General features: G+C 46.0%; 3 protein-coding genes and 1 long non-coding RNA gene across 11 annotated transcripts; 2 read left to right on the forward strand and 2 right to left on the reverse strand.

Annotated features, from left to right (window-relative positions):
• Positions 1-11: 11 nt before the first annotated feature.
• LOC122392826 lies at positions 12-5,200 on the reverse strand. 4 transcript variants are annotated; one of them, XM_043388132.1, is made up of 7 exons: positions 5,180-5,200; positions 3,778-4,464; positions 2,944-3,098; positions 2,409-2,590; positions 1,912-2,047; positions 1,491-1,620; positions 12-1,266 (listed from the first exon to the last, which is right to left on the reverse strand). In XM_043388132.1, the coding sequence occupies exons 2-7, from the start codon at positions 4,184-4,186 to the stop codon at positions 872-874; spliced, it is 1,407 nt and encodes a 468-aa protein (XP_043244067.1). In that variant the 5' UTR covers positions 4,187-4,464; positions 5,180-5,200; the 3' UTR covers positions 12-871. The 4 variants fall into 4 exon arrangements, with proteins under 4 accessions (XP_043244067.1, XP_043244066.1, XP_043244068.1 ...); XM_043388131.1 differs by lacking the exon at positions 5,180-5,200 and adding an exon at positions 5,156-5,173; XM_043388133.1 differs by lacking the exon at positions 5,180-5,200 and having other exon boundaries at positions 2,944-3,048; positions 3,778-4,589.
• Positions 5,201-5,558: 358 nt separating this feature from the next.
• LOC122392819 (dolichyl-phosphate beta-glucosyltransferase-like) lies at positions 5,559-11,498 on the forward strand. Of its 5 annotated transcripts, none has more exons than XM_043388119.1 (7): positions 5,559-5,585; positions 6,873-6,965; positions 7,189-7,372; positions 7,616-7,824; positions 8,455-8,780; positions 9,015-9,100; positions 9,665-11,498. In XM_043388119.1, the coding sequence occupies exons 2-7, from the start codon at positions 6,903-6,905 to the stop codon at positions 9,787-9,789; spliced, it is 993 nt and encodes a 330-aa protein (XP_043244054.1). In that variant the 5' UTR covers positions 5,559-5,585; positions 6,873-6,902; the 3' UTR covers positions 9,790-11,498. The 5 variants fall into 5 exon arrangements, with proteins under 5 accessions (XP_043244054.1, XP_043244055.1, XP_043244052.1 ...); XM_043388120.1 differs by lacking the exon at positions 5,559-5,585 and adding an exon at positions 5,592-5,619; XM_043388117.1 differs by lacking the exon at positions 5,559-5,585 and adding an exon at positions 5,593-5,616.
• A 987-nt stretch (positions 11,499-12,485) lies between these two features.
• On the forward strand, positions 12,486-24,451 carry LOC122392797 (DNA replication licensing factor mcm2-like). The gene is made up of 16 exons (XM_043388065.1): positions 12,486-12,873; positions 14,591-14,826; positions 15,121-15,293; positions 15,670-15,936; positions 16,151-16,370; positions 16,664-16,856; positions 17,136-17,247; positions 17,537-17,670; positions 17,999-18,201; positions 18,515-18,642; positions 18,898-19,007; positions 19,249-19,413; positions 19,925-20,086; positions 20,278-20,442; positions 23,345-23,527; positions 23,853-24,451. The coding sequence occupies exons 1-16, from the start codon at positions 12,868-12,870 to the stop codon at positions 24,117-24,119; spliced, it is 2,724 nt and encodes a 907-aa protein (XP_043244000.1). The 5' UTR covers positions 12,486-12,867; the 3' UTR covers positions 24,120-24,451.
• Positions 24,447-26,282, reverse strand: LOC122392800. The gene is made up of 2 exons (XR_006258592.1): positions 25,731-26,282; positions 24,447-25,571 (listed from the first exon to the last, which is right to left on the reverse strand). It is a non-coding gene; the product is annotated as an uncharacterized LOC122392800 (long non-coding RNA).
• Positions 26,283-26,289: the final 7 nt, after the last annotated feature.

Raw genomic sequence — 26,289 nt, forward strand, 5'->3', positions numbered from 1 at the left:
GAAAACTGATCGACGCTAATAGAAATATATTTGTTTGGCATCGTGACATCACATATTAGTGGTCACAATTACTAACAAGTAGCGGTGCAAAACAATACATTTAGAACTGTTCTGTATACATAACTTTGTGACTTCATTTGCGACTAGCAGCAATATACGACGCCGGACTAGCACATTGTGACTTAGTTAAAACAAAGCTCTACTGCGGTGGACAAAACGTACGCCAGGGTACGCGCATACAGAACATGTTACTCAAATAAAAACTATCTGTACCCTGGATACTAAACAAAAACGACTGACTGGGAAGACGAGACGCGAAGTTGCCACACTGTGACCGAGGACAACTAGTGAATCATATAAAAACGGCGCAGTTTCTTTTCATGGATGAGATGAAAAACACCAACACCCGACATAACTATTGACCACAGTTCCATCAACACGTTAGGTAAGTTTAAACATACAATATATAAAGCGATATTGCTGTGCAAGTAAAATAGCACAGCCAGCGCGGGGAAGACTGCGGTATGTCTTGGGACTGTCAGGTTAAGCTGATTGGCACACTCGTATTTGGCGTTAATTCCTGTACGTGTTGAACGTACGGTGGGTTAAGGCTGAGATAAATGATTACATAATACATATACAGGCGACCCGTGGTAAAGGTAATGTGGAAGCTCAGATACACATAACGCCTTTCCAAGCCGCTTGGAGCGGCAGTGCATTATACAACACAGTGTCTTACTTAAAATAGTCCACAAAAATGGACTTATCCCTGTTATAACTAGATTCATAAAGCTGTGCGTTGTAAGCTGCCTTGGCGTAACACATCGTGCAAGGGCTATCTAAAGTTCAATGACTTTCCCCGAGCACTAATTCAGTAGAACGACCCCACAAACGTTATGCCAACGGTAGGCTCGGGGGGCGAGGGTCTCACCCCTGGAGACCGTACACAGTAATCCATCCCCCCGTCCGTCCTGACCCCGGCCGTACACGTCACCGCGGCAGCGGCCGCGTCCTCCCCGCCCCCTGACCCTTGTCCACCGGCCGGCGGAGCTGCTGTCTCCCCGGGGCGCTCGCCGTCGACGGGAGGACACACTCTGCCCGAGCTGGGGTATCTGCTGCGCACCCACCGCTCCCAGCCGGTAGAGGCGGGACTGGTGTCGGCAGAACAGAGACCCTCGGCGGCATCCCACGCGGAGGTAGTCCCCGTCAGCAGCGAGGGGTCCACAGACAGCGAGGTGGCTCGCCAGTAGCGCCAGTTGTAGAACACTGACGAGGTAAAAAAAAAAAAATCATGGAATTAGCATGATGAGGAAAATCGGCGCACAACAGGGCGTTGCATCTTTAGAAGCACATTGTCATCAATACAGTCATGTAATGTAGTAATCGCATAACCATCATATGGGTCAAAGTCCTCGAACAAATCGTTATCAGTACAATCGCACGACGCGTTGACCTCGTAACTCGGTCCACTGCCTGCACCTTGCACTCACGTGTGTCTCCGGGCCGGAGTAGTGCCGACAGTGGTCGACAGATGTCACTGCACTCGCTGCTGGGTGTTAGCCGAATCCGCCGGGTACCGCTGTGCTGACTGATCCACACATTAGCGAACTCGGTCATCGGCTGGCGGTGAAAAGAGTGAGCGAGTTGTAACTCCACTGGGGAATCAACGAACATTTGAACATCATCCCTAAAACACGCTTTTCAAACTAGCCGCATAGTTAATATCAAAATTCACTTCAAATTTGCCTTTTGCCTGGGCAAGAAAATCAATGGCGAGTGTACAAATAACGCTCGCTGGACAGGAAAGCAAACTCCGAGCGTCCTGTTCGTACATATTGAGGGAGAATCCTACATACGGACTCCAGCACCTACTGCGATCTTCATCGATCTACATCACCAGCCGACACTCACCAGGTGAAACTGTTCGCCCTGATCGCCGCAGAGGTAGATATAGCGGTGGAGGGACACCTCCGTCTTCTTGGTGATGAAGTAGGGACGCACAAACAGCTCCCGCAAATGTCTCACGGCAGACACCCGCAACAAACGCCTGTGGAACGTGAACATCGGGATATGTTACGGTAACAGCACCAATGTCCAATGAGCATCGAATCATAACACTATCAACCGTCATGGAAAGGAATAGGTACGAACTATATGCAAGGTTCCTTCAATGCATAACTTAACTAAAACAAACTCACTATACGATTGAGTGCTCTTTCGCATGAACACTTTGTAAAGGCGACGTGACAAATATTATTCAGGCAGGTGAGAACAATATGACAATCTACTGCATCAAGACAGCCACGATAGTGCGCACATCGGCGCCCACTGCAGACTGCACCGCTCATCGCCTATGTCATTCCCACAGCGGGTTCACCCCTGACCCCAGCGGTACTGCTAACACTCACCACTGGATGCAGTGTTCCATATTCGCCAGCCGACGCGCGGGAGCCCTCAGGAGGCGGTCCAGGCTGTCCAGGCCGGGCGGTGCGGGCACCAGACGGACGGCCGATCCAGCGGCGATGTCGGCTCGGTGCTCAGCGTACAGCTTCCTTAGCGATGGCAGGGATACCGGGGACGGGACGGCGTCCTGAGGGAAGGTAGGAGGGTGGGGTCAGTCGGCCAGCGCGGTATGACACACATATATGCATTGCTAACGTACAGATTATAAAAACAACCAATCTGACTGTGACGTCGTAAATATGGTAATTTAGCTTAACGCATATCTTTTCAATCCCTTATCTCCATTCCCCAGTCTTTGAATGCAACCAGCCCGAGACAAAGTAGTTGCAGATCGTCGTAAAATCTCAAATAAGGTCATTCATATTTCAGTTGTGAGTTGCAACAAGACGCAAAAAAGGAAGTCATCTGTCAGGACCATTAACGAAATCCAGATGAAAGATGGATAAATACAGTATCTACCAGAACTGTCTATTCTCCTACCTGCACGATGACAGGCACCCCTTTATGGTAGAATAGCTCCTCGAAGTGCTGAGCGTCCGACAGAGTGACAACGGCAACATCTTGACAGAGCGAGCAGTCCACCTCCTGGTCCCAGTAGAACGGGTTTTCTATCAAACACGTCTCCTCGTGTATATCTGAGCAAGGGTGGAGGGAGAAAGACGAGCGGGTATCAGCATTCGTCCTTTTTCCAGGTCATTCTGTGCGGGACGGGGAGTTACGGAGGGAGTATAAATGGACTCAAAGGAGCTCAGGGACAGTCAGCGGTTTGAGACGGTAAACGAAACATTTCAGACAATGACTCAGCATCAACTACTAGAAGCCAACCAATGAAACGGACGACGTTAAATGTAACCGGATACAGGTCCCAATGCGCACAAGCTACCATTCACGAGTGTATGTAATACGATCACGCACTCTCCACCCGAGAAGGCTGTATCGTATTACAATCAGCTAGCCCAGATCACTGTTTCCCTCTGCTCCCCTCCCCAGCTCCCAATGGATGCAATGGAGGGACGAGGTGCTGTCACACGACAGGGTCAAATGACTATGATATCTAGTGAACGGTAAACTTCCAGGATGTTTCGTAGCAAAAAGTTCTTATGACAATTAGGTAACTGATATTATTATGTATAGGACAAATATGATGATAATATTGACAAGCAGTTAATTGATTTAATATTTATGCAGCAGAGTATAACTAGAGTATTGATTCATGGAACACTTATCAAACACTGATCCTGGGTACTTGGATTGTAACATCAGCCATCAATGAAACTGTAAGTGATGTCACATTTCAAACCTCCTTGTACCTACCTGTATTTGATGGAAAATACTGAATGATTGGCAATGCAATCAGGCGAATGGCTCTCAGAATAGGATAAATCCAGTCCTGAATGTTATTGTTCCAGCAGAGTTTCAACGACTTTCCTTGGCAGTATCCATATTTGATTGCAGCAAATGTAACAATGCACAATAAAGCAAAGTACATCAGGCATGCCACATGACTAGTTTTATCTGACTTTGCTTCTTTCTTTGGCACTGATGTAAGTTTCTCAGCATTATCATTGTTGTATTCAGGGCTTTCTAGTGCCTGTGTTATTGAATGCAGCAGCATTTCAGTTTTCTTCTGTCTTGAGGATGTGTCATGTCCACTGTCACTTTCCAAGAAGTTCTCCAGCTCTTTAATCCACTCTTTTTGCTGTTCATTTGATCCAAAATCCATTATGACAAAAAAGTATAGTTTGTTTTCAATACCAAATGATATCAATTGGGCAATTCACCTTAATTGCCCTGTTTTATTTTATGTTGCAGGACTAAACATGATGATTTAAAATATAATACAAATGAATGATCATCATACCACCTCTTTAAATGCATAGTTATAAGCTATGCTGCTTGTACCAAGCTTGTACACAGCAAAACGGCATTGCTGATGACAGCATCCTCAGCCCTCAGGCCCAATGCCATTTATCCTTAGATACTCATTTTCCAAACTGTGACCTGGAATGGACATGAATATTAACATATATTAACATATAGTATGAGGAAGCACACTTTCAAGGCTCATTGTAGTAAAAACAAAACCAGAATGAGGGTAAAAGTGTAGTTCCAAAATAAAGTTCATAGAGTTTAAATGCTTCCCACCTGATAAAATTCAATTTTATCTTCTATAAGATAGGTACACAAAAATTAGCAAACTGCAAATGCAGTCGCACAAGTTATCTACTTAACTTATTCAAATCAGTTGTTGTTGTTGTTGTTTTGGGTTAGGGTAGAGCGCGTAGCAGCTTGGCTCTTGCATCCAACTTATTCAAATCAGCAATACCTCGAAAAATTGGAAACAAACATGAAAGGCATAATCAGACATTATTGTATATATTCGAGCAAAATTGTACGATTGTTGTCATTTGCTTGAATATATACAATGAAAGGCATATTGAGATGCTAAATCGCATAGCCTAATCACATGTTGCAACCTCATGTTAACAGGTAAATAAATTTCTGCACCAAAATAATAGATGCATTTCACGACAAAGTAAAAATAATAAAAATTGCCACATTTTACTTATGGCATTGTCTTTACACACATGGAGCCATTTGTTAGTCTTGTATAGTCCTGAATATAAGTCCTATTCCATGCCATTTCCGCGGCTCTTTCTAGTTGCTTTCTAGTGTGCTTGTGCTCTATTACTAAAGGTTTGTATTTTTGATCGACCTTTGGCAGCGTTTTAGGCTGCATTATTTTAGGTAGTATTTGAACCAATTTTGCAATTTCAACGCAAATGTTACATTCGACATGACGTGTATGCTTGTTATTAGTGTTCTAAAATCCTGAACCAGCGTTTTTGTCGTGGTTGTCATGGCTAACAGATCATTTTGAAGGCTGCATTTTATCCTTTTTTAAGAAAAAATATATTGTCATCATCAATGAAACAATTTGAACTGTAAAGAAATTTTATAAAACATATGAAAAGGGAGTGAGGGCGCCGTTCATAGCGCCGAAATTTTACAAAATAATATCTCTTCTCTCTGATTGGTTGAGTTGCCATACAGCAATATTCGTCGAACAGCATTTCTTTGATTTGTGTACATACGTGTGCCGCCGGATGAGAGCTCTAAGGGTCCACCTTCTTTCGGCACTTCGGCAACAAGGAAGTACTCCCGTTAGCTTTGACACACCTAAGATAGGCTCCCACGTTGTTATTTGCTCCCGGGTTAACATAAACCGGTTTAACGTAACTTTTGCATCCCGGCCAAAATTGCCGGGTTAACTGTCCCACCGCTCGAGACTGGCACTAGGCTGGCCGAGCAAAAAAAAAAAAAAATCTAAGGGTCCGCTCTAGGAATCAAACATCAATCTTAGTAATCAAACACAATTTTTGGGTGTTGTCCATTGATTTCAGAGACTGAATAGGCTGGTAGGTAATGATTGATAAATAACTTGCCACATAGGATACAGTACCTTTTTTATCATCGAGGAACCATGTTTTTATCAGCAGTAAGCTGAAACTCTGTTCTCAATCTTATCACTTAGGTAATTTTCATTTTGCTACAACCATGAAATGAAACTTCATTACGAGCGAGCGAGCGAGTTCATACTGAATTAAGGGAAAATCCTGAGCATGAGCGGCCGGCCGGCCGGCCGTGGGGACGCTCTTCAAAAGCTCATAGGTATCTTAGGAACGGGACATCGGATTGACAAGCGGTCTTCTTTACTGAATGTCACTTGGACGTAAAAGTTCTGTGGTGTGATGGCCACCTTGCCAACCACCGCACATGGCGCTGGTAAAGTTGGACATTTTTTAAGAACCCCCAAAATTGCAACCTCAATAACTGATGTAGATTCAGACTGTGTTTCCTGTGCAGGTAATACATTATTTGAAATGGTTGCATTGGTTTTGAATATTTAAGAGCTATCTAGGTTTTAAGCAGCAACGAAACACTTAGCTCTGTTATTAATATTAGGTATGTATGCATGCCAACTTTGGATGATAACATAATCATAATGTTTGGACGATTCATCTGCTTTAAATAAGCTAGGTACTTCTTGTTCTTCTTGAAGAAGCTACTTCTTAAAATGAGGTACCACCTACATACAATAGTTTGTTTTAAGTGGTCACCCAATACTTTTTATCAGGCTGTCTGGGCAGCAATCTTCTTCTCAACATTATGAAGATGTAAATGTCTGAATGATTAAACCAACAGCAGGGTGGAGAGGACAAACAGAGAGTACAGCTGTTTGATAGAGACATAAGATACCTATGTCTAAGCATTCCCATTGTCTGGCTTGGCAATCAGCATAATCCTCTTGAGAAAATTACAAATAAGTTTAAGGTAAGCTATTTAGGTAAGTTTACCAAATGTCATTGGCCTACTAACTGATTGTGATGTTGTATTTTTTTTTTCAGAAATAGGACTTCTGCAACAACATCAAGAAAATGCTGGGTTTGTCAGTCTTTGGCCTGTATATGGTGTTTGTGGTGTTCCTGCTATTCATGATGGTAAGACAGTATGAATGACAAGATGTCGCAATTGTTTTATATTTTTCATGCTGTGATTTTCAATCAATCTATGAAATGGTCTATTGGCCAAAATATTACATGTTCCCCACAATCTCATCTTTTATTCTTGCTAGTTGCTACCATTCCCAATGCTCCTGTGACCTTTTATGATTAATGATGGCTATTTTGTTCAGAAGTGATTGACTGGAAATATTTCTTTCAGATATGTGTGGCAATATACCTTAGTACAACCCCATACCCAGAGATCATTCGCTATGATCAGGAGAAAACATTTTTCACCAGCAAGAACAAGAAACAGACTGGCGAGTTTCCCTTTGGGAAGTTCAAGGCACAAGATTCTGTGAAGCTCTCAGTGATAGTGCCAGCTTACAATGAAGAGCAGAGATGTAAGGGCTTAGGGCATGCCAGCATTTTTTTCAGCTGGTCAATCCCTTGTTGTTTCAACAACACATTTAATGTCCATGTTTATTCCGTGACGCTTGATCCGCCATGGATAATTACTAATTTGTTTTTGACACATCCTCAAATTTAGATATGAATTTGTATCTTATTTATTATTATTTTGTATCATCAGTACCTATAATGATCTTAACCTTACTTTTTTCCTTTCTCTGTCACGCCTGTTGCAGTGCCCAGTATGATGAAAGAGGCACTGGAGCACTTGGAGGCGCGTCGCGCCGCCGTGCCCGGCTTCACCTACGAGGTGATTGTGGTCGACGACGGCAGCTCGGACGCCACCTCCGAGCTGGCGCTCCAGTACACCGAGAAACACGGCGCCGACCGGGTGCGCGTGCTGACACTGGAACGCAACCGCGGCAAGGGCGGCGCCATACGCATGGTGAGATCGATCGGTGTTATTTGATTGGATCGATGTGCCACGTTTACTGGTTAAATAGGAGGTTAAATAGGACTCTACCTGCGAAGCTGACTGTCCGCAATGCTGACTCAGAAGAGGCCTTGTTGATCAATTACCTATACAAGACAAGGATACAAAAGGAACTGCAGTCTGCATGTCGACAGCAGTTGAAACGAGCAGGACAAGAAAAGAATCCTGTCCTCATCCTCCCAGTCTCTCCTTGCCCGGTGCCACCACTAGCGTCTTGCACAGTACCTAACGTAAAGGCTGAGATAAGGGACAGCAGAGGGTCATCAGGGAGGACAACCTGATGGTGCACCCGATGGGTGGAACCGACGACTGAGAAGAAGAAGAAGAAGAAGTTTACAGTGATCTGTAAAATCCTTGATTGGGTGGTAAATAACTTACTATGTGTAATCATGCTTTTTGTCTCCAGATTTGCTCGGATATTCTCTGTAGATACTGAATTCTCGCTAGCGGTGCGTAAATCGACGCCCACATTTCCTCATTAGATGATCAGCGTAATCACTAGTCCTGCTTGTTTTCTGGTATGTTTTTTTTTGTGTCAACCCTTCGTGATCTGTGTACCGACTGCGTGGTCGCCCGCCGCAGGGCATGCTGAGCTCGCGCGGCGAGTGGCTGCTGTTTGCGGACGCCGACGGCGCCACTCGGTTCTCCGACCTGGACCAGCTGGAGGCCGAGCTGAAGCCGCTGGCCACTGCCGCCGACTCAGCGGCCGTGGTGTGCGGCTCGCGCGCCCACCTCGAGAAGGAGAGCATCGCGCAGCGCTCGCTGTTCCGCACCATTCTGATGAAGGGCTTCCACCTGGTGGTGCGTCTGTTCACCGTGCGCGACATCCGCGACACCCAGTGCGGCTTCAAGCTGCTCACCCGGCCCGCCATGCTGCTCTGCTTCGCCAACCTGCATGTGGAGCGATGGTGAGTATTGTCGAACTGCAGCAGATCTCGGTATTTGAATCAGTGCGGTCTAAACTAAGACCATGCACTATTCCCGGTATTCCTCCTAACCATAGACCTCTGTAAACCGGTATACAGAGGTCTATGCCCTAACTCAACGTGATAAATGGATGATATTATGCTGGTTGCGGCATGTGTGCGTTTTTTTTTTCTCACGTCAAAGTCCGCCCTTTTCACTGATGTGCCTGTTTACAGGGCGTTCGATGCGGAGCTTCTGTATATCGCCCAGCGACTGAAGATGCCCATCAAGGAGGTCGCTGTGCACTGGACCGAGATCGAAGGTGAGGGCTGCAGTCTAGATGCTGGGGGCTGAACTCATGCTGTGGGCCTGCGTTGTTCTGCTTGATACACGCCTTGCTTACTTGATCTTTGATGGGTTGATTTTCGCCAACATAATGTGGGACTAAATAAGCGTTGCAGCGTTGCTTAGTGTCGTTGAAAGAACGTATAATCTTGCTGAATTGTTATAGGTCAAGATGTCGCTTCGAATTTTTGCTAAATGTCGTTAAATTGTCATGTTTTACGAAGCAGCCGCGTAATGCGTGAAATGCTAAGTTCGGGTAGGTATAACATTGAACGAAATCTGGTGTCCTCTTGTCTTTTTTCCTCATCTTCAAATCATCTAAAGTCATCATCAAATCAGCCTCTTGTATCTTTTTCAACGAATATTGCTCAACTTTATATGGTCTATGGAAGAACAAAAAGCTATTGAAAAAATGATTTTAGGTGACTAATGTTTTTTTTTTTGCGTAGCAGACGATCATATTCACAGTTGTGGTCTATGTCAAGGACAGTTTCTCGACATAAGGCGAGGTCAACATCGTGACATCATCTGTGACTTCTAGGCTCGAAGCTGACGCCGATAATCAGCTGGATAGAGATGGGCCTAGACCTGTTCTTCATCTGGTTCCGGTACTCGATCGGCGCCTGGCGAATCCGTGACCAGTTGGACAGCAAAAAGTTCGAGTGAGCAGACAGGGACGATGTGACCGCTCACTGAAGACGCCAGGCTGCCTGCCGCAGAGGCTGCCAGGTTTAAGGATAGCTGGGGGTGATCACGATGGACCAAAGACACGCGGTGGTCGGGACGGGGGCGGTTGGGGTGCTGCAAGTGATCCACGTTTGGACTGTGGTCGGGCTCGTCAACGAGTCCGAGCAGACGGCCGGTTGAGGCACGTACTCACGCATACCCCTTCTCAGGTGACGTTTGGGCCAGAAATCGCTGGGGAAGGGTCGGGGTGAGGCACTTTGGGCTGTGGGCACTGCGTGCAGAGCTCCGGAGACGGCACTGTGTGTTGTGATAATCGCTGATTTGTGATCAGAGGTGATGATTCGATTTGCGTGTTTTGGTGGGCGTAGTTGGATGCCAAGTTGCTGGGATAAATTTACCTGAAATATTTGTAACGCAGTCTGTTTGATGATGAAATTAGAAGCTTTTGGATCTGAAGAATAGTCTCGTTAATTTAGATCCTTAAACGGATGGCATTTAGACCTATTTCTGAATTGAAAATCTGTATGGGTCAGATGAGAAAGTCAGATTAGAATATGGGTTGAAAAAGGCGTGAAGTCATGTGCAACTGCTCGAATAGAACATGCGCACTGCATACAGTACAGTTTGAAGATTGCGTGCAGTCATCTTGCTATCAAGTGAAATGAAAGTGTTTCTCCGAATCTTTTAGTTTTAACCAGTAAATCCGACCAAGAAAAACGTTTTTTACGGTTGATAAAAATGAATAATTTTATATTTTTAAAAGAGCTGAGGTTTTTAGAGCCCCAACCGTTTCTAGAGAAGTGAAGATAAGGAAATATTTTAGTACCATGATCCCTCTGTCCTCTGTTGGATTCCTGGAAAATTAATGCATTCCAATCTTATTGCAGTAGCCAGTAATTCTCCTTAACATTTCAAAATCTCGTCATTTTCAGTGACAAATTAGTGTGTTTGTGTGCGCGAGCTAATGTGGGTTGAAAAAAGGCGTGAAGTCATGTGCAACTGCTCGAATAGAACATGCGCACTGCATACAGTACAGTTTGCAGATTGCGTGCAGGCATCTTGCTATCAATTATTTCAAAAAAGATAAGGTAAAAATAGGCTTGCAATCGACTCTTTATTCGCTTTCAAACCAAGGACTACCTGCTAAAACAAGTAAAAACCACCAGTCGATGAGGAACAGTCGATCATGTATACGTATGGAGGTGCGAGTATAATAATCTTATCCTTATATGCTGACTGTTGTGCACTGTGAAACAATGGGAAATCGTGTGTTGGTTAACAGATGCGTTCAACTCATCGTGATCATCTTCACTGTTCACTTGATATAGGAGAAACCTAATGGGATGTCCCCTAAGCACGTTTGGTTTTTGCGTTGTCGTCATTGTTGGTCCCTTTGTGATTTCTTCGTTGTTGTGGTTGTTTATGACGATCTTTGATTGAATGATGTTAACGTTACAAGCAAAGACATGTTTGCTGCACTTTGTTCTTTGGTAGGCATTCGAATCGTGGAAGCTTGTCTTTGCAGTTTGCGTGTAACGCATATGCAAGTTTTACTTTTCGTTGGGGCAATGGGAGCGTTGAAGGAGCATTTGCCATCGTGTCCTTGAATTGTGGATAGTCTTGTTAGAAGAGCTGCATGGATCCCATATCGCTGAACATTGTACAATATAATACACGTAAAACTTGGGGGAACTTATCTCTTGTGTGATGTATGGGGCTATGCGTAAAATGCTATTTGTATTGCTTGACAAGCTTTTTTATTACTGACTTTATCTTACAAGCGTAATTGTGTAGGTATACATTGCTCTCACTTTCTTAGGCAGTCATGGTACGATGCTGAGAAGATTATGAACGACAGTGCCGCGGCTGGTCTACGCCCTACGGATAGTCCAACGGTGTACTATCGTTGCGATCACTTAGCGCTAACCATACCATCACTTTTACGCTACGATCGATTGGTAAAGACCAGCAGTCAGCATGATTAAAAGTAACTTATCATGGTTGGACTTGGAGGTGCGGTACCTGGGCGATGATTGTTGACAACTAGAGAAGCGTCTGTTTGTTTTATTGGGTGACCCCTAATCCTTTTTTCATAGCTGGAACGATAATAGGAGTATTTCGGTGATAGGCGTTTGTCTGGTCGGTCTCTTCGGTGGGCCAACGGGACTGGGCCCGTCACGGTGGACAGGCCATCCAGTACCACTAACGGTCTTTCCATCGCACGCGAGGAATGAGGAAAGTGAGCAATGAGCGATGAACATCTATTACTGTACTAATCCCTGATCAGTTACTCCGTCGGATGAAGGCTTTTTAATGTGGCCTTTTGCCTGGAACGGGAAGTTTATAGGGCAGAAGAGAGGAACTCGTGTGTCATAAGGATAGATCAGAAGGATAAGAGCTTTTAAAGTAAATGATTATAGCAGAAAATTTTGTAATGCAAGCAAGTTATATAACAACTTTGTCTTCTTGCCATTCTAAATTTCATAATTAAAAGCATGTGAAGTTGCGAACCTATATTTAGTGGCCGATAGCTTCTGCTGAATTTAGACATGCGTCATATTCGTCTACTCAAAATACAACTAGTTACTTAGTATGTTTTTCAGTCGTTTCTGTGGTATTCTGTGCCAATTATTAAAGTGTGTGTCAAAGTAACTTGTGCAATCTTTATATAAACTGTGGTGCATTCATAAAAAGCTTCAAGGCCAGCCAATTTCATGTTATAAGATATTTCTAATAATCGTTTCAAGCGGAAATTATACCATTATTTACACCAGAAATCTAGGATTATGGAAGAATTACCTAACTGGCAATTATCTGGAATCGCAGTTTCCCGCGCTTTTCACCTAACAAAGTGCACGTGTTTGATGGGTGGATTTTAGGGTATATTTCATCTATTTTCTTATTCAATTATAAAGATAATAATTAGACAGGTATTAAGGCCACATCAACTGCTTTCTGTGCTGGTGTTTCAATACCCTTTCTTGAGATTCAAGCTGCATTGCTTTGTTTTTGGGTTGAAAGAGAACCGCACTTCAACTTCATCTGTTGCTAGGAATCATGTCGGTAAGTAAAGCTCTTGTCGGAAAATCTACTATTGTGTTTATGATCATAGTCATACGCAAATGATGATTCCTCACTTTATAATGTCTCATGGTGCATGTTTCTCTTTGTTGTCGTCCAATTTGCCATAAGGCACCAGCATTGTATGCAATCAGCCATGTTTGTTCCCCGAGTGTGAGCCTGTTGGCAATGGGCCTCACCAAGGCCCTATATACCAGGTAGGGTCGTCCGGCGATTCTACCTTTTCGTGACGTCAGCTCGTGACGTCATTTGGAGTCAAGTCTCGAAGCCCCGTTCAATCCCCATGTAAAGGAGCGATTTTCGAAGCACTGTAGAATGAAGTCTGCACAAGATATATCAAACCTAAGTATCTTATCTGAAAGAGCAGACAATTTTCTGCAAGTTATCTATAACGTGTTTTTCGCTAAATCTTTTGCTTTTTTCACAAAAGCGTAAAATGTCCCCCATGTCTCCGCAGCCTCCCTGCCGCCGGCCGCCGCGCGGTCGCGGTAGTGTAGTGGTTAGCGTGCCCGCGCAGTATTCCAAAGGTCCCAAGTTCGAATCTATGCGGTGCGGAACTTTAATTGCAATTCCAAGCTGAATATACGCGCATCCATAATAAATTATTATTCGTATAGCTAAACTGTCACCAAGCGATCCATATAAATTGACTTCACCCAAAATATCGGCAAGATTCTATTAAAATATAAATTCAAATATGGCGGCTTGGACTGCCGCGTGCGTTAGGCGCCGCCCATAGCTCCGCCCACATGCGTGACGTCAGTCGTGTTAGTGGACACACGCGGAGATAGGGGACGACATGGGCCTGGGCCTCACTATTTTCTGGAAAATTTGCCAGCTGAGCTGGTGCCATATGGTGGCGCTAGCAGAGCTTGTATATCAATGCCAGATACAAATAACTAAATATCTATCTTTTACTTTCTCTGTGAATGAATGCCATTTTATGTATTCATGTCCATCTCTTACCATGTTTTTATCAATAAATGACATAGCTATTGTATGTCACCAGCTGGCCAGGGGGCTGATTTTATCTAGTTCTCTATAAGGCCCTCGGGAATGAAATTGGCAACTACTGCTGGGACAGGCCTAATATAACCTGCCACGTACATTGTGAAGCATGCGGCCACACCAGCACAGTGGCTGTTTCCTTATCATGCTGCTAACACCTGGAATCATTGAGCCTGTCTACAACTGATGTTTTCTGATATGCCACTTTCACACTTCTCTTATGCTGTTGGAGGTCTTGTTAGAGTAGCAAGTTTTATGTCATATTTCATATCTCAGTTTTTTTTTCATTCAATGTGCCTGTTCATGGTAAATACAAGAATTTAATTGATTGAAAATGCTGAGGAGGCTGGTCAGTCTTGTGCCATAATGCCCATAATCAAGTATGATATATTGTGAAATTATTTTTATTTTATTACATTGGATTTGATTCTTCATCAATTTTAGGATCCAGATTTTCCCCCTACATTTATATTGTTTTACATTGAATTTCCTGACCTTGAGGGGCCATAGAGTACTTATGGAATAAGCAATGGTCAGAAAAATTATTTAAGCTCCATGTATATGCCTAACAGGATTTCATCCAAAGTGTAGCATAACTTCATGCAGAAACCACCAGATAACAGCTGCTGACTGCACTTTTGTGAGTTCTGTTCCTTCCAACTCTAGCTGACATGTCATTTCCATGTGGCAGGACATGAACCCCGACTCTCCGACGTCACCGTCGGCGGTGCTCAGCTCGCCCGAGTCGCGCGCCACGCCGTCCTCACGGCTGGGCCGGCGCCGGCGCGTCAGCCGCGGCTCGACCACCGGCTCCCTGGACGCGCCGTTCGAGGACGACCAGTCGGTGGGCGCGGCGGCCGACCTCGACCTCGACCGAGATGAAGAGGAGGAAGACGGAGAGGAGCTGTTCGGAGATGCCATGGAAAAGTGAGTGAGAAGGCTGGTTTTGAGTCCTGTGTAGTCTGATTTATTTTAAGGCTGATCTATAATCGACCGGGTATGCTCGGTGCCATGTGTGTTGTCCAGGTGGACGTGTCATACGTGTGCTGTTGGCCAATTTAGGCATGACAGATGATCGAGGAAAGGGGGTGAAGATAACTGGACTTATTTTTTTTTAGAAGCATTGCCAGTTTGACCTGTCTGGAACTGAGCTGAAATTTATCGACGTATTGCGGTTGGTCTCTGAGTGATCAACGTTGACATTATCCGCCGTGATTGCAGTGACTACCGGCCGATATCCGGTCTGGACCGGTACGAACCGGACATGCTGGACGACTCGGAGGTGGACGCCATGAGCGAGACGGGCCGGCGCGCTGCCGAGGCTGCCATGCGCAAACGCGACCGCGATGAGGGCCGCACCGCCGGCGGACGCATGCGGCGCGGACTGCTATACGGTGAGTGCTCTGTCTTAGGAGGGAGCTATTATTGGAAGGGAGCCCTTTCAGAGTGGGCGATGTTATTTAGCCGGGCGAAGGGCGCCGGTCTGTCAGTTGTCTCGTCCCTTTTGTCAATTGTCCGTGACCAACCGATAGAGTTCGTGCTAGTGTAATTGCTTAACTATTGGTCTCTAGCTGCAGGCTGTGAATCTCCGAGGGTACGAATTGACCGTTTGGCATTTGTATCACAGGATTTGTTTATGGTGAGCTGCCATGGTGTCATCTAAATGAGCTCACAGGGCCTAACTCATCACTATTTCTCGAAATGTGCCGATATCAGCTAAGAGCTAGCGATTCTAGTCATCCACTGACCACTCCCTCGTGCCTCCCGCAGACGAGTCTGACGAGGAGGAGGAGGACCGTCCGTCCCGGCGGCGCCGGCTGGCCGAACAGGCGGCGGAGGGCGGCGCTGAGGGTCCCGAGGACCAGCTCGAGTCTATCGAGAATCTGGAGGACCTGCGCGGCCACACCGTCACCCAGTGGGTCACCAAGCTGGGCCCGCGCACCGAGATCTACAACCGCTTCAAGAACTTCCTGCGCACCTACGTGGACGAGAAGGGACACAAGCTGTATATGGAGAAAATTCGACAGATGTGCGAAGGTGAGTGGAACGTTTCTTGGTGAAATGTTTGTATGACACGCTGATTATGTCCAATCATTTTGTTCGCTGTTTGTGGTGTTGTGGGCCTGGTGCTGTTTTTTTTCCCGAATTTGCGTTATTTGTTAGGTTACAGTTCCCGGTTGTGGGGGCTTTGCTCGTTTTATATTTTACCTTTTTCATGTTGCGATATCGTGACGGTCGCCTGTTTTTGCAGAGAACCGTTCCAGTCTGAACGTGGACTACAATGTGATCGCTCTGAAGGAGTGGGTACTGGCGCTGTTCCTGCCGGAGGCGCCCACAGAAATGCTGGCCATCCTGGACCAGGCGGCCAAGGACGTGGTACTCGGACTGTTCCCACAGTACGAGCGCATCTCCAAGGAGATCCACGTGCGCATCACCGATTTGCCCCTCATGGAGGATATCCGGTCACTCAGGTGGGTGTACGCGGACGTAGCGAGCGTGGAAACCGAAGATACGCACATTGCACTGCATAGGGACGTATGATGGGCATTGGACATATAATTTATCGAGGTACTACGTGTTTTGGAAGAAACAAAAACTTTGAAGAACTCAGAGGGCGCAGCCACTTGGGCATATCCCAGTTTCCATTGAAGTCATTGTATGTTTAAGCCACATCAAATTAAATGCAACTTTCATGTATTTTTGCAAGATTCCTTGTTCTAGCAGAGGCGAGCTCAGCGATTACGTGTTTGTTTGTGTTTCACAGACAGCTGCACCTGAACCAGCTGATCCGCACCAGCGGCGTCATCACCGCCGCCACCGGCATCCTGCCGCAGCTGTCCGTCATCAAGTTCGACTGCAACAAGTGCAGCTACGTGCTCGGCCCGTACGTGCAGGGCCAGAGCAACGAGATCAAGCCCGGCTCCTGCCCCGAGTGTCAGAGCAACGGACCGTTCCAGGTATGTACATCGCCGTACGCAGCTCAGGATAGTGTGTGTTGAATGCATTAGTGTTAAAGAGATGGCTTTTAAGCATGTCTTTCCTTTCAATTGGTCGATTGATGGCTTGTAAATGCTTATAGATAGAAATCATGATATATTTCCTTGTCATTTATAATGGGTTGGATTTTTAGGATGTAAAAGAACACATTGAAGAGATGTAAAGAACAAGATGTAAAGGATGGATCATGGATTGCCCTCGGTTCTACGGTTTAACCCACGTGCTGTGTCCCACCGCAGGTGAACACGGAGGAGACGGTGTACCAGAACTACCAGCGAGTCACCATCCAGGAGTCGCCGGGACGGGTGGCCGCCGGACGGCTGCCCCGCTCCAAGGACGCCATTCTGCTCGGTAAGCGAAGGAATCGTAGCTGCCGGCTTGGGGAATCGTACCCGGTTGTGGTGAAAAAGCGGCAAGGTCGTGATGTAACGATAGTGGTATAACAACGATGTTTTCCATCGTTTATGCCATTTTATGTATTTCTGGAAACATTGATCAGCCGGACGTGCTAATACGATTCTGTAAACTTTGTTTTGCAAACCGTTTATCTCAATTTGCAACCTGCTTAACGGTGAACATCCTCGTAATAGGCCTTTAATTTGATGACTTTCTTCACATTACCGCGCGGTTCCATTTTCAGGCGACCTGTGCGACACATGTAAGCCGGGAGACGAGATCGAGCTGACCGGCGTCTACACACACAGCTACGAGGGCAGTCTCAACACCAAGCAGGGATTCCCCGTGTTCGCCACCGTCATCATGGCCAACCACATCGTGAGTGTTGATTCCTCAGCTGCAAAACCGTGGATAAGATCGTATTTGTGATCACTAGCATTAACGATAGTTTTTTTTTTCGTGAACAGCTGATGCAAGTGAAGAATATTGTAGTGTTATTGAGTTTAATATTTTCCTCCTGTCCGTGCTATATTTGTCGATTCGCTTTGGCGTTTCTGTTTTATTCTTGGGTGCTTCAGCCAAGCATCACTCGGCTGCTCTCTTTATATTTTCATCGTAGGTAGGTAGTTGCACTAGATGTCGTATCAATCCCTCGTCATCTCCCTCACATATCGTCTAACGGAACCCCTCTCACCTCGTCTCACAGCTGAAGAAGGACGACGCTGCTCTGGCTCGCACCCTGACAGACGAGGACGTGCGGGCCATCACCTCGCTCTCCAAGGACCCGCGCATCGCCGAGCGGATCGTGGCCAGCATCGCGCCATCCATCTACGGACACGAAGACATCAAGCGCGCCCTGGCACTGGCCATGTTCGGCGGCGTCTCCAAAAACCCCGGACAGAAACACAGGTGGGGCAGGGGTGGAGCTTGGGCTGTGGTTGTGTTTGTAAAAGAAGCTTGAGCGATGATCATCAATAAACCACGTAGTTAGGTACTACCCTAACTACGTTAATGGCTACATAGTGAGACAACCGAATTGATTTGTTTTCATCTGTTGACACGAGTAATGGCAGGCTGCTCGTGTATCTCACTAAATTTATGTATTACTCAGCGACCAGCGTCTTCAAGTTTCTTTTCACTATTTCATTTATAATGTTTGAGCGTCACGAATAATATTCCTGCTCCTCCGTTGCCGATCAATAATCCTCACGATGTCTGGCAGGGTGCGTGGTGACCTGAACATACTGCTTTGTGGCGACCCCGGCACAGCCAAGTCGCAGTTCCTCAAGTACCTGGAGAAGATCGCGCCACGGGCGGTGTTCACTACTGGACAGGGCGCTTCGGCTGTCGGTACGTTCGTTCTTCTTTATAATGACGGCGGCTCGACTTCTGCCTGGCATTAAATATCATCATCAGCTTGGCTGATTGTATTCGAGACTTTATGTGAACGAATCGGTTGAGTATGATGTCATCGGAATGCCACGATACATACGATGTGTTGCCTGAGTTAGCCTCTTACTTATTTTTTCTTTAGCTCGAAGTGACACATTGACACCCCAACTGCCACCACCGATGTTTGATATGGCCGTGTTCTGCCCGCCGCAGGTCTGACTGCCTACGTGCAGCGCTCGCCGGTCACCAAGGAGTGGACGCTGGAGGCCGGGGCGCTGGTGCTGGCAGACAAGGGATTCTGCCTGATTGACGAGTTCGACAAGGTATGACCTTTGTTTATAACCGAAACTAAATGTGCACCAATGAGTATGATTCACTAACTGAAGTCGCAAGTTCAGGGATAATACCATTACCATGCTTTGTTTCGAATTGCGTGCATGAATTGAAATCGCAGGCTTTGAAAAGCTGATATTTTCCATAGAGCGTGAAACTTAGAGGGCTTAGGCTGTAGAATGTAAGTCCCCGCACCATGCTTCAAGCCTGACTTCTTAATCCCCCGTGCAGATGAGCGACCAGGACCGGACGTCGATCCACGAGGCCATGGAGCAGCAGAGCATCTCCATCAGCAAGGCCGGCATCGTGACGTCGCTTCAGGCGCGCTGCTCGGTGGTTGCCGCTGCCAACCCCATCGGAGGACGCTACGACCCCAGCATGACGTTCGCAGACAACGTGAGTCGCTGGGTGATTGTGTATAATCGTAGGTAGACGTGGAGCAACATAAGCTACCACGGACAATCATTGACGTTATTTATTTTTTGCGGCATTTTTAGATCTGAGACCAGTTTTATCAACCAGTTTTATCAACCGGCTATTTTAAAAATAGCCGCCTGCCAGAATTTTTCGCCTATAGACCGCTTCATATACGGATCGTAAAAGGCAAAGCCCTATCCGCTTACGTGCCCATCGCGCTTACGCTCCGTATGTGAAGCGGTCTTAAGGCAAAAAATTCCGGAAGGCGACTATTTTTGTGTTGGTAAAACTGTCCTCTGAGTCACTGTTTTTATAGCAGCTAGCCAGTGGCTAGCCCCTGCAGTCATGCATCCATCCAGCCTGCGTCGGCACATTTGACGAATTGGCCACTATGCAATCATCGTGACCCTCGGAGCCACCTTCCGTCTGTGGTATCCTTCCTCTGTCACCGCGTGCTAATATGACCGACCGTTCCAATTTTCTCCCCCAGGTGGATCTGACTGAGCCGATCCTGTCGCGTTTCGACGTGCTGTGTGTAGTACGAGACACCGTGGACGCGGTACAGGACGAGCGGCTGGCCCGCTTCGTGGTCGGGTCGCACGTGAAAAACCATCCGCTCAATACGGAGGACGAGGAGCAGCAGCACCAGGATGTAAGTTGAAGGTGAAGGCTTTGGTCTGGATGAGAACGGTTTGCATGGTAAAAGTCCGAAATCAGAATTTTATTTTTACCATGCCGACCGATAACAGTCCCGTACTGTACGAACGATCTGTTGTTCGCTGACGAGCATCAACTATGGCGAAATATCATTCATGATTTTGCATTTTTCTTCATTTCTTACAGGACATGCCCCAGTCTGGCACGAACCTGGCCGGTCTGGAGAAGATTCCCCAGGACCTGCTGAAGAAGTACATCGCTTACGCCAGGAACCGCGTCAACCCGAAGCTGAACCAGATGGACCAGGACAAGGTGGCCAAGATGTACAGCGATCTGCGTAAGGAGTCCATGGTGAGTGACTGATTCCAGGCATTGCCAAGGATTGTTAACTCACAGAGGACTATGGGGGAACATGTCTCATGAACTTTTACCATATTTGTAAAATGTGTGTCATTGAGTCCAAAGTTTTTTTTTGGACGCCATTTAATTGCGTCCCAGAAAAGCTATTTCTGGCACCTAAAAGCTGACTCGCCCCAAAATTGGTCCTCAGCACCTATTTGGTGGATACCAGCACCAATCATGGAAAATGACCTTAATTAGCTGTTTCTGGCACCTATTCATCGGTACGCCTTACTCTTTTTCTGAATCTGGCACCTAAATGCTGAGCGTAGCACCAATCTAGTAGAAAAATGAACTACTGGCTGGTAGAATCATGTTGTTCTGGTATAATGACCCCTGGAGTCTAGCCTAAAGGTTGCCAGTGCAGCTACACTCTAAGACAGCCCCGTAGTGATCTCAGCATTGTATATGACGTCTAAGTAAGCAAATAACGGGTGTGCACTTAGTTTCTGGAAAAACTTTGTGCTGCCATAACTTTAGTGTTTGAACTTAGGTTAAGATGATATTTGGCACATATATAAATTGCAACAATAGTTAAGAGTTGTTAAAAGAATTAGGCGCTCTCTCCTCCCAGGCGGTCTAAAGCCCACGTGCTATACAGACGCCCCCTGTTGAAATTGCGCGGCACCTCCGGGTCCAGGTGTGGCGATGGCTAGCGGGTTATGGAATTCAAATAGACGCTAATATGCACTTAACATCTTTCTTAGTACTATGTTGTCTTCAAAAGTCCCCATTCGGTCGCCGTTGAGATATGTCAAGAAGATTCTCTTCGCGGCTCACAAACGGTACATGTGCGCCGTCCCGTAGATCCAGCGCTCCGCGCGCACAGTGACTGCATTGTGGTGTGATCATGATACCTATATTTTCCTCGGGTAGTGATGTTCCCATGATGTGAAAAATTTCTTTATTTAAGCACTGCTGTCAAAAGATATCGACGTCGGCATTGGCTACATAGGGCTAACATAATGATTGGATACCGCACGTGGCGATATGGCGGTCCACTGACCAGGAGATCGCGTCAAAAGTGGTCAACAGGCTAAGGTTCCACATTTTGTGAGCGCCTGCTTCTCGAGGTGGTGTTTTACCCCATCTTCGTTACATAAAATTTCCCTTTTAGGCGATCTAATTCCAGCATCCACAGGTGACTGCTTGATTCGTCTGTGCACTCAGCATTTATCGTGATAGCTTACAGATCCATGTCTCATTGCTCCTCTGCTGCTTTTATCGGCTGCCGAGTGCTGGATCATGGTATCTCTACCCATTTTGGTATACAATAGCACAATTTAAAATTTTTCCTTACAAACATGGAAAACGGGAGGACGGGGAACGTATCGGGAGCACTCACAAGATGGTGAATACCTTTTACCAGAACGAGCCTCTTCTGCTAGGGCACTTTCGCCACGAACCAACACACCTGCACACTGTGCATGTGCCACGCACTTCCCCGTGCTTGTGCTGTTCCTCTAATGGCACAAGCTTTCTTTCTAGCAATACCTAGAAAGCGCCAGTGGGATGAGAAGTTGTTTCTCTCGAATTTTTGTCATTTTTGTGAAAATTCCGCCACCCTTTCCGCGTTCATGACTTAGTTGTAAGCTCCTTTCTGTATGAAAAAATAGTCGGTTTGGTCTGCATTTTGGCATGCTCATTCCCAAATGAATGATTATTCACTATACGAAAAATTGTATTGGTAGCTTTAATACTTTTAAAGATACGGATGATCAATCTTTTTCCAGAAACTAAGTGCACACCCGTTAATATTGATTTGTTTGAAAAAAACAATGTCATTTAAGTATTTAAAAGCATTTATTTGTAATGCTTAAAGGGAAACATTTTTGTGAGTAATTGTCTCGATTTTGACCATTAAAACGGGTATTGTATTTTTTGACGTCATCAAATAGCTCCAAAAAAGAAATGTAATGTTTTCATCCCGTTCAAGGCCGCTGAAGAAACGCGGGATCTTGCGTGGGACATTGTCCGTTGTTTGCCGCGCAGAGTTGTGCCGTGGTTGTGCCTTTTTCATCCGTTTCTTACTTATGTCATATGTGTGTATGAAGCTTTGATTTTGTTTTTGGTTATTGTGTGGCCGGTCAGTCAAACGCCCCTGTAGAAACCGGATGCTGCGTTTGATCGAGATGGAGTCAGACGATGATTGCAGAAAGCTAATAATATTGAAAAGAGGGCCGGTTGCGTGGCATGTCTGTTCAGAGTTTACATTTTGCTTTACTCCAGTTTATGACCTGAGAGCCTGGCTGGAAGTGACGGATCCAAACTTTTCACGTTAAAATGGCTGAGGGTGCAATAATCTCTAGTCTCTACATAGCGGGCTGGTATAGGAGCGTCTTGCTATGCTGCACCATAGCTGGCTACGGCTAGTGATTCTCTTTTGGCTAGAAATGGCATTAATCATTATCTCCACTGGCGAAAATGGCACTTGACATCACCGAATGCAACGTTCATGTTTGTTAGGATACATAAAATCAGGAAGATTACGCGAATTAGGTAGGCAAACGTGGAATAAAATAGGTGCTGGATGTTTTGGTTTTGGTGCTGAATCAGCAAACAGCAAATACGGAGTTCAACTAGACGATCTGGCAACTTTAGGCTGTGTGGAAGCAATTAGGTGCCAGATTCAGATATTAGGGTCGAATAAGCATTTTGGGGCTGATCAGCCATTAGGTGCCAGAAACAGCTTTTTAGGGACCAGAAACAAATATTCCCCGTTTTTTTTTAGTAAGCTTATCTCTCAGTTGGAAACGCAGACAGTTCTCTTGCGACTCCGCGGTGTACAGTGTGTAATGGTACCTTTTGTTAACTATCCCGCAGCTTATCTTATTGTGCACTTTTTCTCTGACAGGCGACGGGCAGCATCCCGATCACAGTACGTCACATCGAGTCGGTGATCCGAATGGCCGAGGCCCACGCCAAGATGTACCTGAGGGACTACGTTCAGGAGGACGATGTCAACATGGCCATCCGCGTGATGCTGGAGAGCTTCATCGACACCCAGAAGTACAGCGTCATGAGGAGCATGCGCAGGGTAAGTGACGGCCCCGGAGCTGGGACCGAGTTGATTAGTTTATGCATTTGATATTTGCCTTGCCGGTGCAACTGCAGTCAACGACGTATAGGGGTTGAATCTGTAGAGGCTGGATTCGCAAATATCTACCAAGTTGACCCAATGTTTCTGTGATGCGTCTCATAGACCACACTGGACCTCTGACCACAGAAGTCCTGTGAGTGTAGAGAGGATGTTTTTATATCGGAATGTTTCCTAGCGGCAATATTCGAAGTGTTTGGTTCCAATACAGCTTAGTTATTTCCTTAGCCCAAGTGTGACTACAACAACATTTTCCCATTCGCAGAACTTCTCGCGCTACCTGGCGTTCAAGCGGGACAACAACGAGCTGCTGTTGTTCATCCTGCGCCAGCTGATTCACGACCAGGCGGTGTACCAGCGGAACCGGTACGGCACCGAACAGGAGACGGTCGAGGTCTCCGAGAAGGACCTGGCCGACCGCGCGCGACAGATCAACATCCACAACCTGCAGCCGTTCTTCACCAGCCAGCTGTTCAGCGCCAACAGCTACCGCTACGACGACAAGCGGAAGATGATCGCCCAGTCCATCTAGACGCGTCCGAAGGTGGGAGAGGGCTGTTGTGTTTGAGAGAGATACGGGGGCCAATGGCTGATGCCATAGTGTGCTGACCAATGGTCAGTTCATTTGGAGAGAAAAATGTGACCAGTTTACAAAGGAGGAAAGAACGTGCCTTCATGTACCTTCCATAGATATCTTTTGCTGATGACCTGTGGCTTGTGCTGCTTAGCAGCGTGGGCTAAACGTATTTTCAGTCGTTAGAATGCTGATAAATCCCATCAGCGCTTCGCCCAAGACGTTGGGAGGCCATCGTTTAAAGTGTTTTGTACAGTGACCATGTTTTGTAATAAAACACCGAAAGGACACGGGACATTTTATTCAGCGACTGTGGTTGTGCCAGCAAAGGACATGCGTCAGAGAGTTAGTTGAAGTCGTTGAGCTAGTTGGTGAGCCTAATGCACGAACTGTAAATGAACATTTTTCGACGTCTCATCTGGGCTGTGAGCAGCATATTAGCTGTTTTGTGATACACTGCAGGTACACAGTGGACTGTGGAGGACTAAAAGTATTAACACTTAGCGAACATCCTCTCCGTCGCTTACTTTGCCGTTCATTGACAAGACAGGGGACTTAAAATGGTGGGAACACGTGAGACGAGTGTGGATTGTGGACGCTGTCGATCTAGTTGGTTGTGTGGCCTCTGGGACTGGCGATCAGTATGACGGTGTTCCTCTCGACGAGATCGATGTCTTTCTCCAGCGCCGCCATCTGACGCTCCAGGCTCTCTTTACGGAACTGCTTCGGTAGATTGTCGATGCAGAGCGACTGGGCCGAGTATGCTTTGTTCAGAGCTGCCCAATTTTCTTTCAGGCCTTTCAGCATCTCTTGGCGCTCTTCTTCCGATATTTGCTTCGCCTTTTGAGATTCTATTGCTTCTCTCGCTTCGCGTTCTCGTTGTTCCTGTGCTTCTCGCATCTCTACGTCTCGCTTGGCTAAATATTTTGGTGTCTTACCAAAGTCTTTCTTGAATACGTATCTTAGCTTTAAACCGGATGGCTCAAGTGTGTGCTTATCGCCTCCCTTGGTATCAACATACTTACGTTCTGGCACGTAAACGTTTTGCTTTTCTTTGACTTCCTTCTTGTTGTTTGCCAAGAAGTTCTTCCCTTCTTTCTTTCGTTCCTTTAGTGAAACGGGCATTTTGTCGTCTACCAACCGTTCTGCCTTCACGATTTGCTTTGGGTGTCCTGCTGGTGTCGTCATGGGCTTTTTCGACTGTTTTCGAAGGAATTCGCACGGGTTATCGGCGGGGTAATGTTGATAGCCAAAATGAGCATGCTGCCTCTGGCTGCTTGCAATTTCTTGTTTGGTCTGATTATGAAATTTTGAAACATATTTCAGTAGTTTTGGTGGTGGCGGTGCTTTCTTCGGAATGAGGTTGCATATATTCTCTTCTCGATAATGAGCCATTTGTGTTTCCAAGTTCTGAAACAAACGAAATTGCAAAGCTGTCAGGTTTTTTGGTATTTTGAGTGCAGACAAGTGAATTATCATGTTATTCCTCGCACTAAAGGATTGGGGACAATGGGGGACATGATCAATAAACTTTAAAAGCAAACAAGCTTTATAGACAAATGCGCTTACCTTCACGTCGTGATGAGTGCTTCGAGGGCTGACTTCGGAAAAATTAGCAATCTACAAATGCTTGGCGCCTGCTCAGAACATGGCGAAGTGTAACGCGCGAGTTCGAAAACTGACTTATCTGTATTTTGACAAGGACTGTATCGAGGGCAAATACCAGTTTAGGGGTGACTTGCCTTACCATTTGAATCGGGCACTGTATCTCGGCGGCCAAGGCCCTAAATGCATATAAAGTCGGCTACCTGCGTTTGATCAATTCTTCGTTGCCATGGTTACGAGCAAGATGCCTATAAGAAACGAGACTGGTTGGTAATATTTACATTGTACGGTAAATTTTTGCTGCTCATGGGTCATCTGTTTCTGTTAATTGTGATGACTCTAGAGAGCTAATCCAAAAACATTTTCGAATTGGCTTTGCTGTTTCTAATTATTCAGGAATACGTTTGAAAAATAATGTGCATTGAAATACGCTTTGCACGGACGTGTACCAATCAGCTGTTTGTAGCATTGTTTTGTCGACAGTTATTGCGCTAAAGTATCAAATACGAATGTTCGATTCAGA

This window comes from Amphibalanus amphitrite, unplaced genomic scaffold (assembly GCF_019059575.1).
Source record: "Amphibalanus amphitrite isolate SeventyFive unplaced genomic scaffold, NRLGWU_Aamphi_draft 000502F_arrow, whole genome shotgun sequence".
Classification (NCBI taxonomy): Eukaryota; Metazoa; Arthropoda; class Thecostraca; order Balanomorpha; family Balanidae; genus Amphibalanus; species Amphibalanus amphitrite.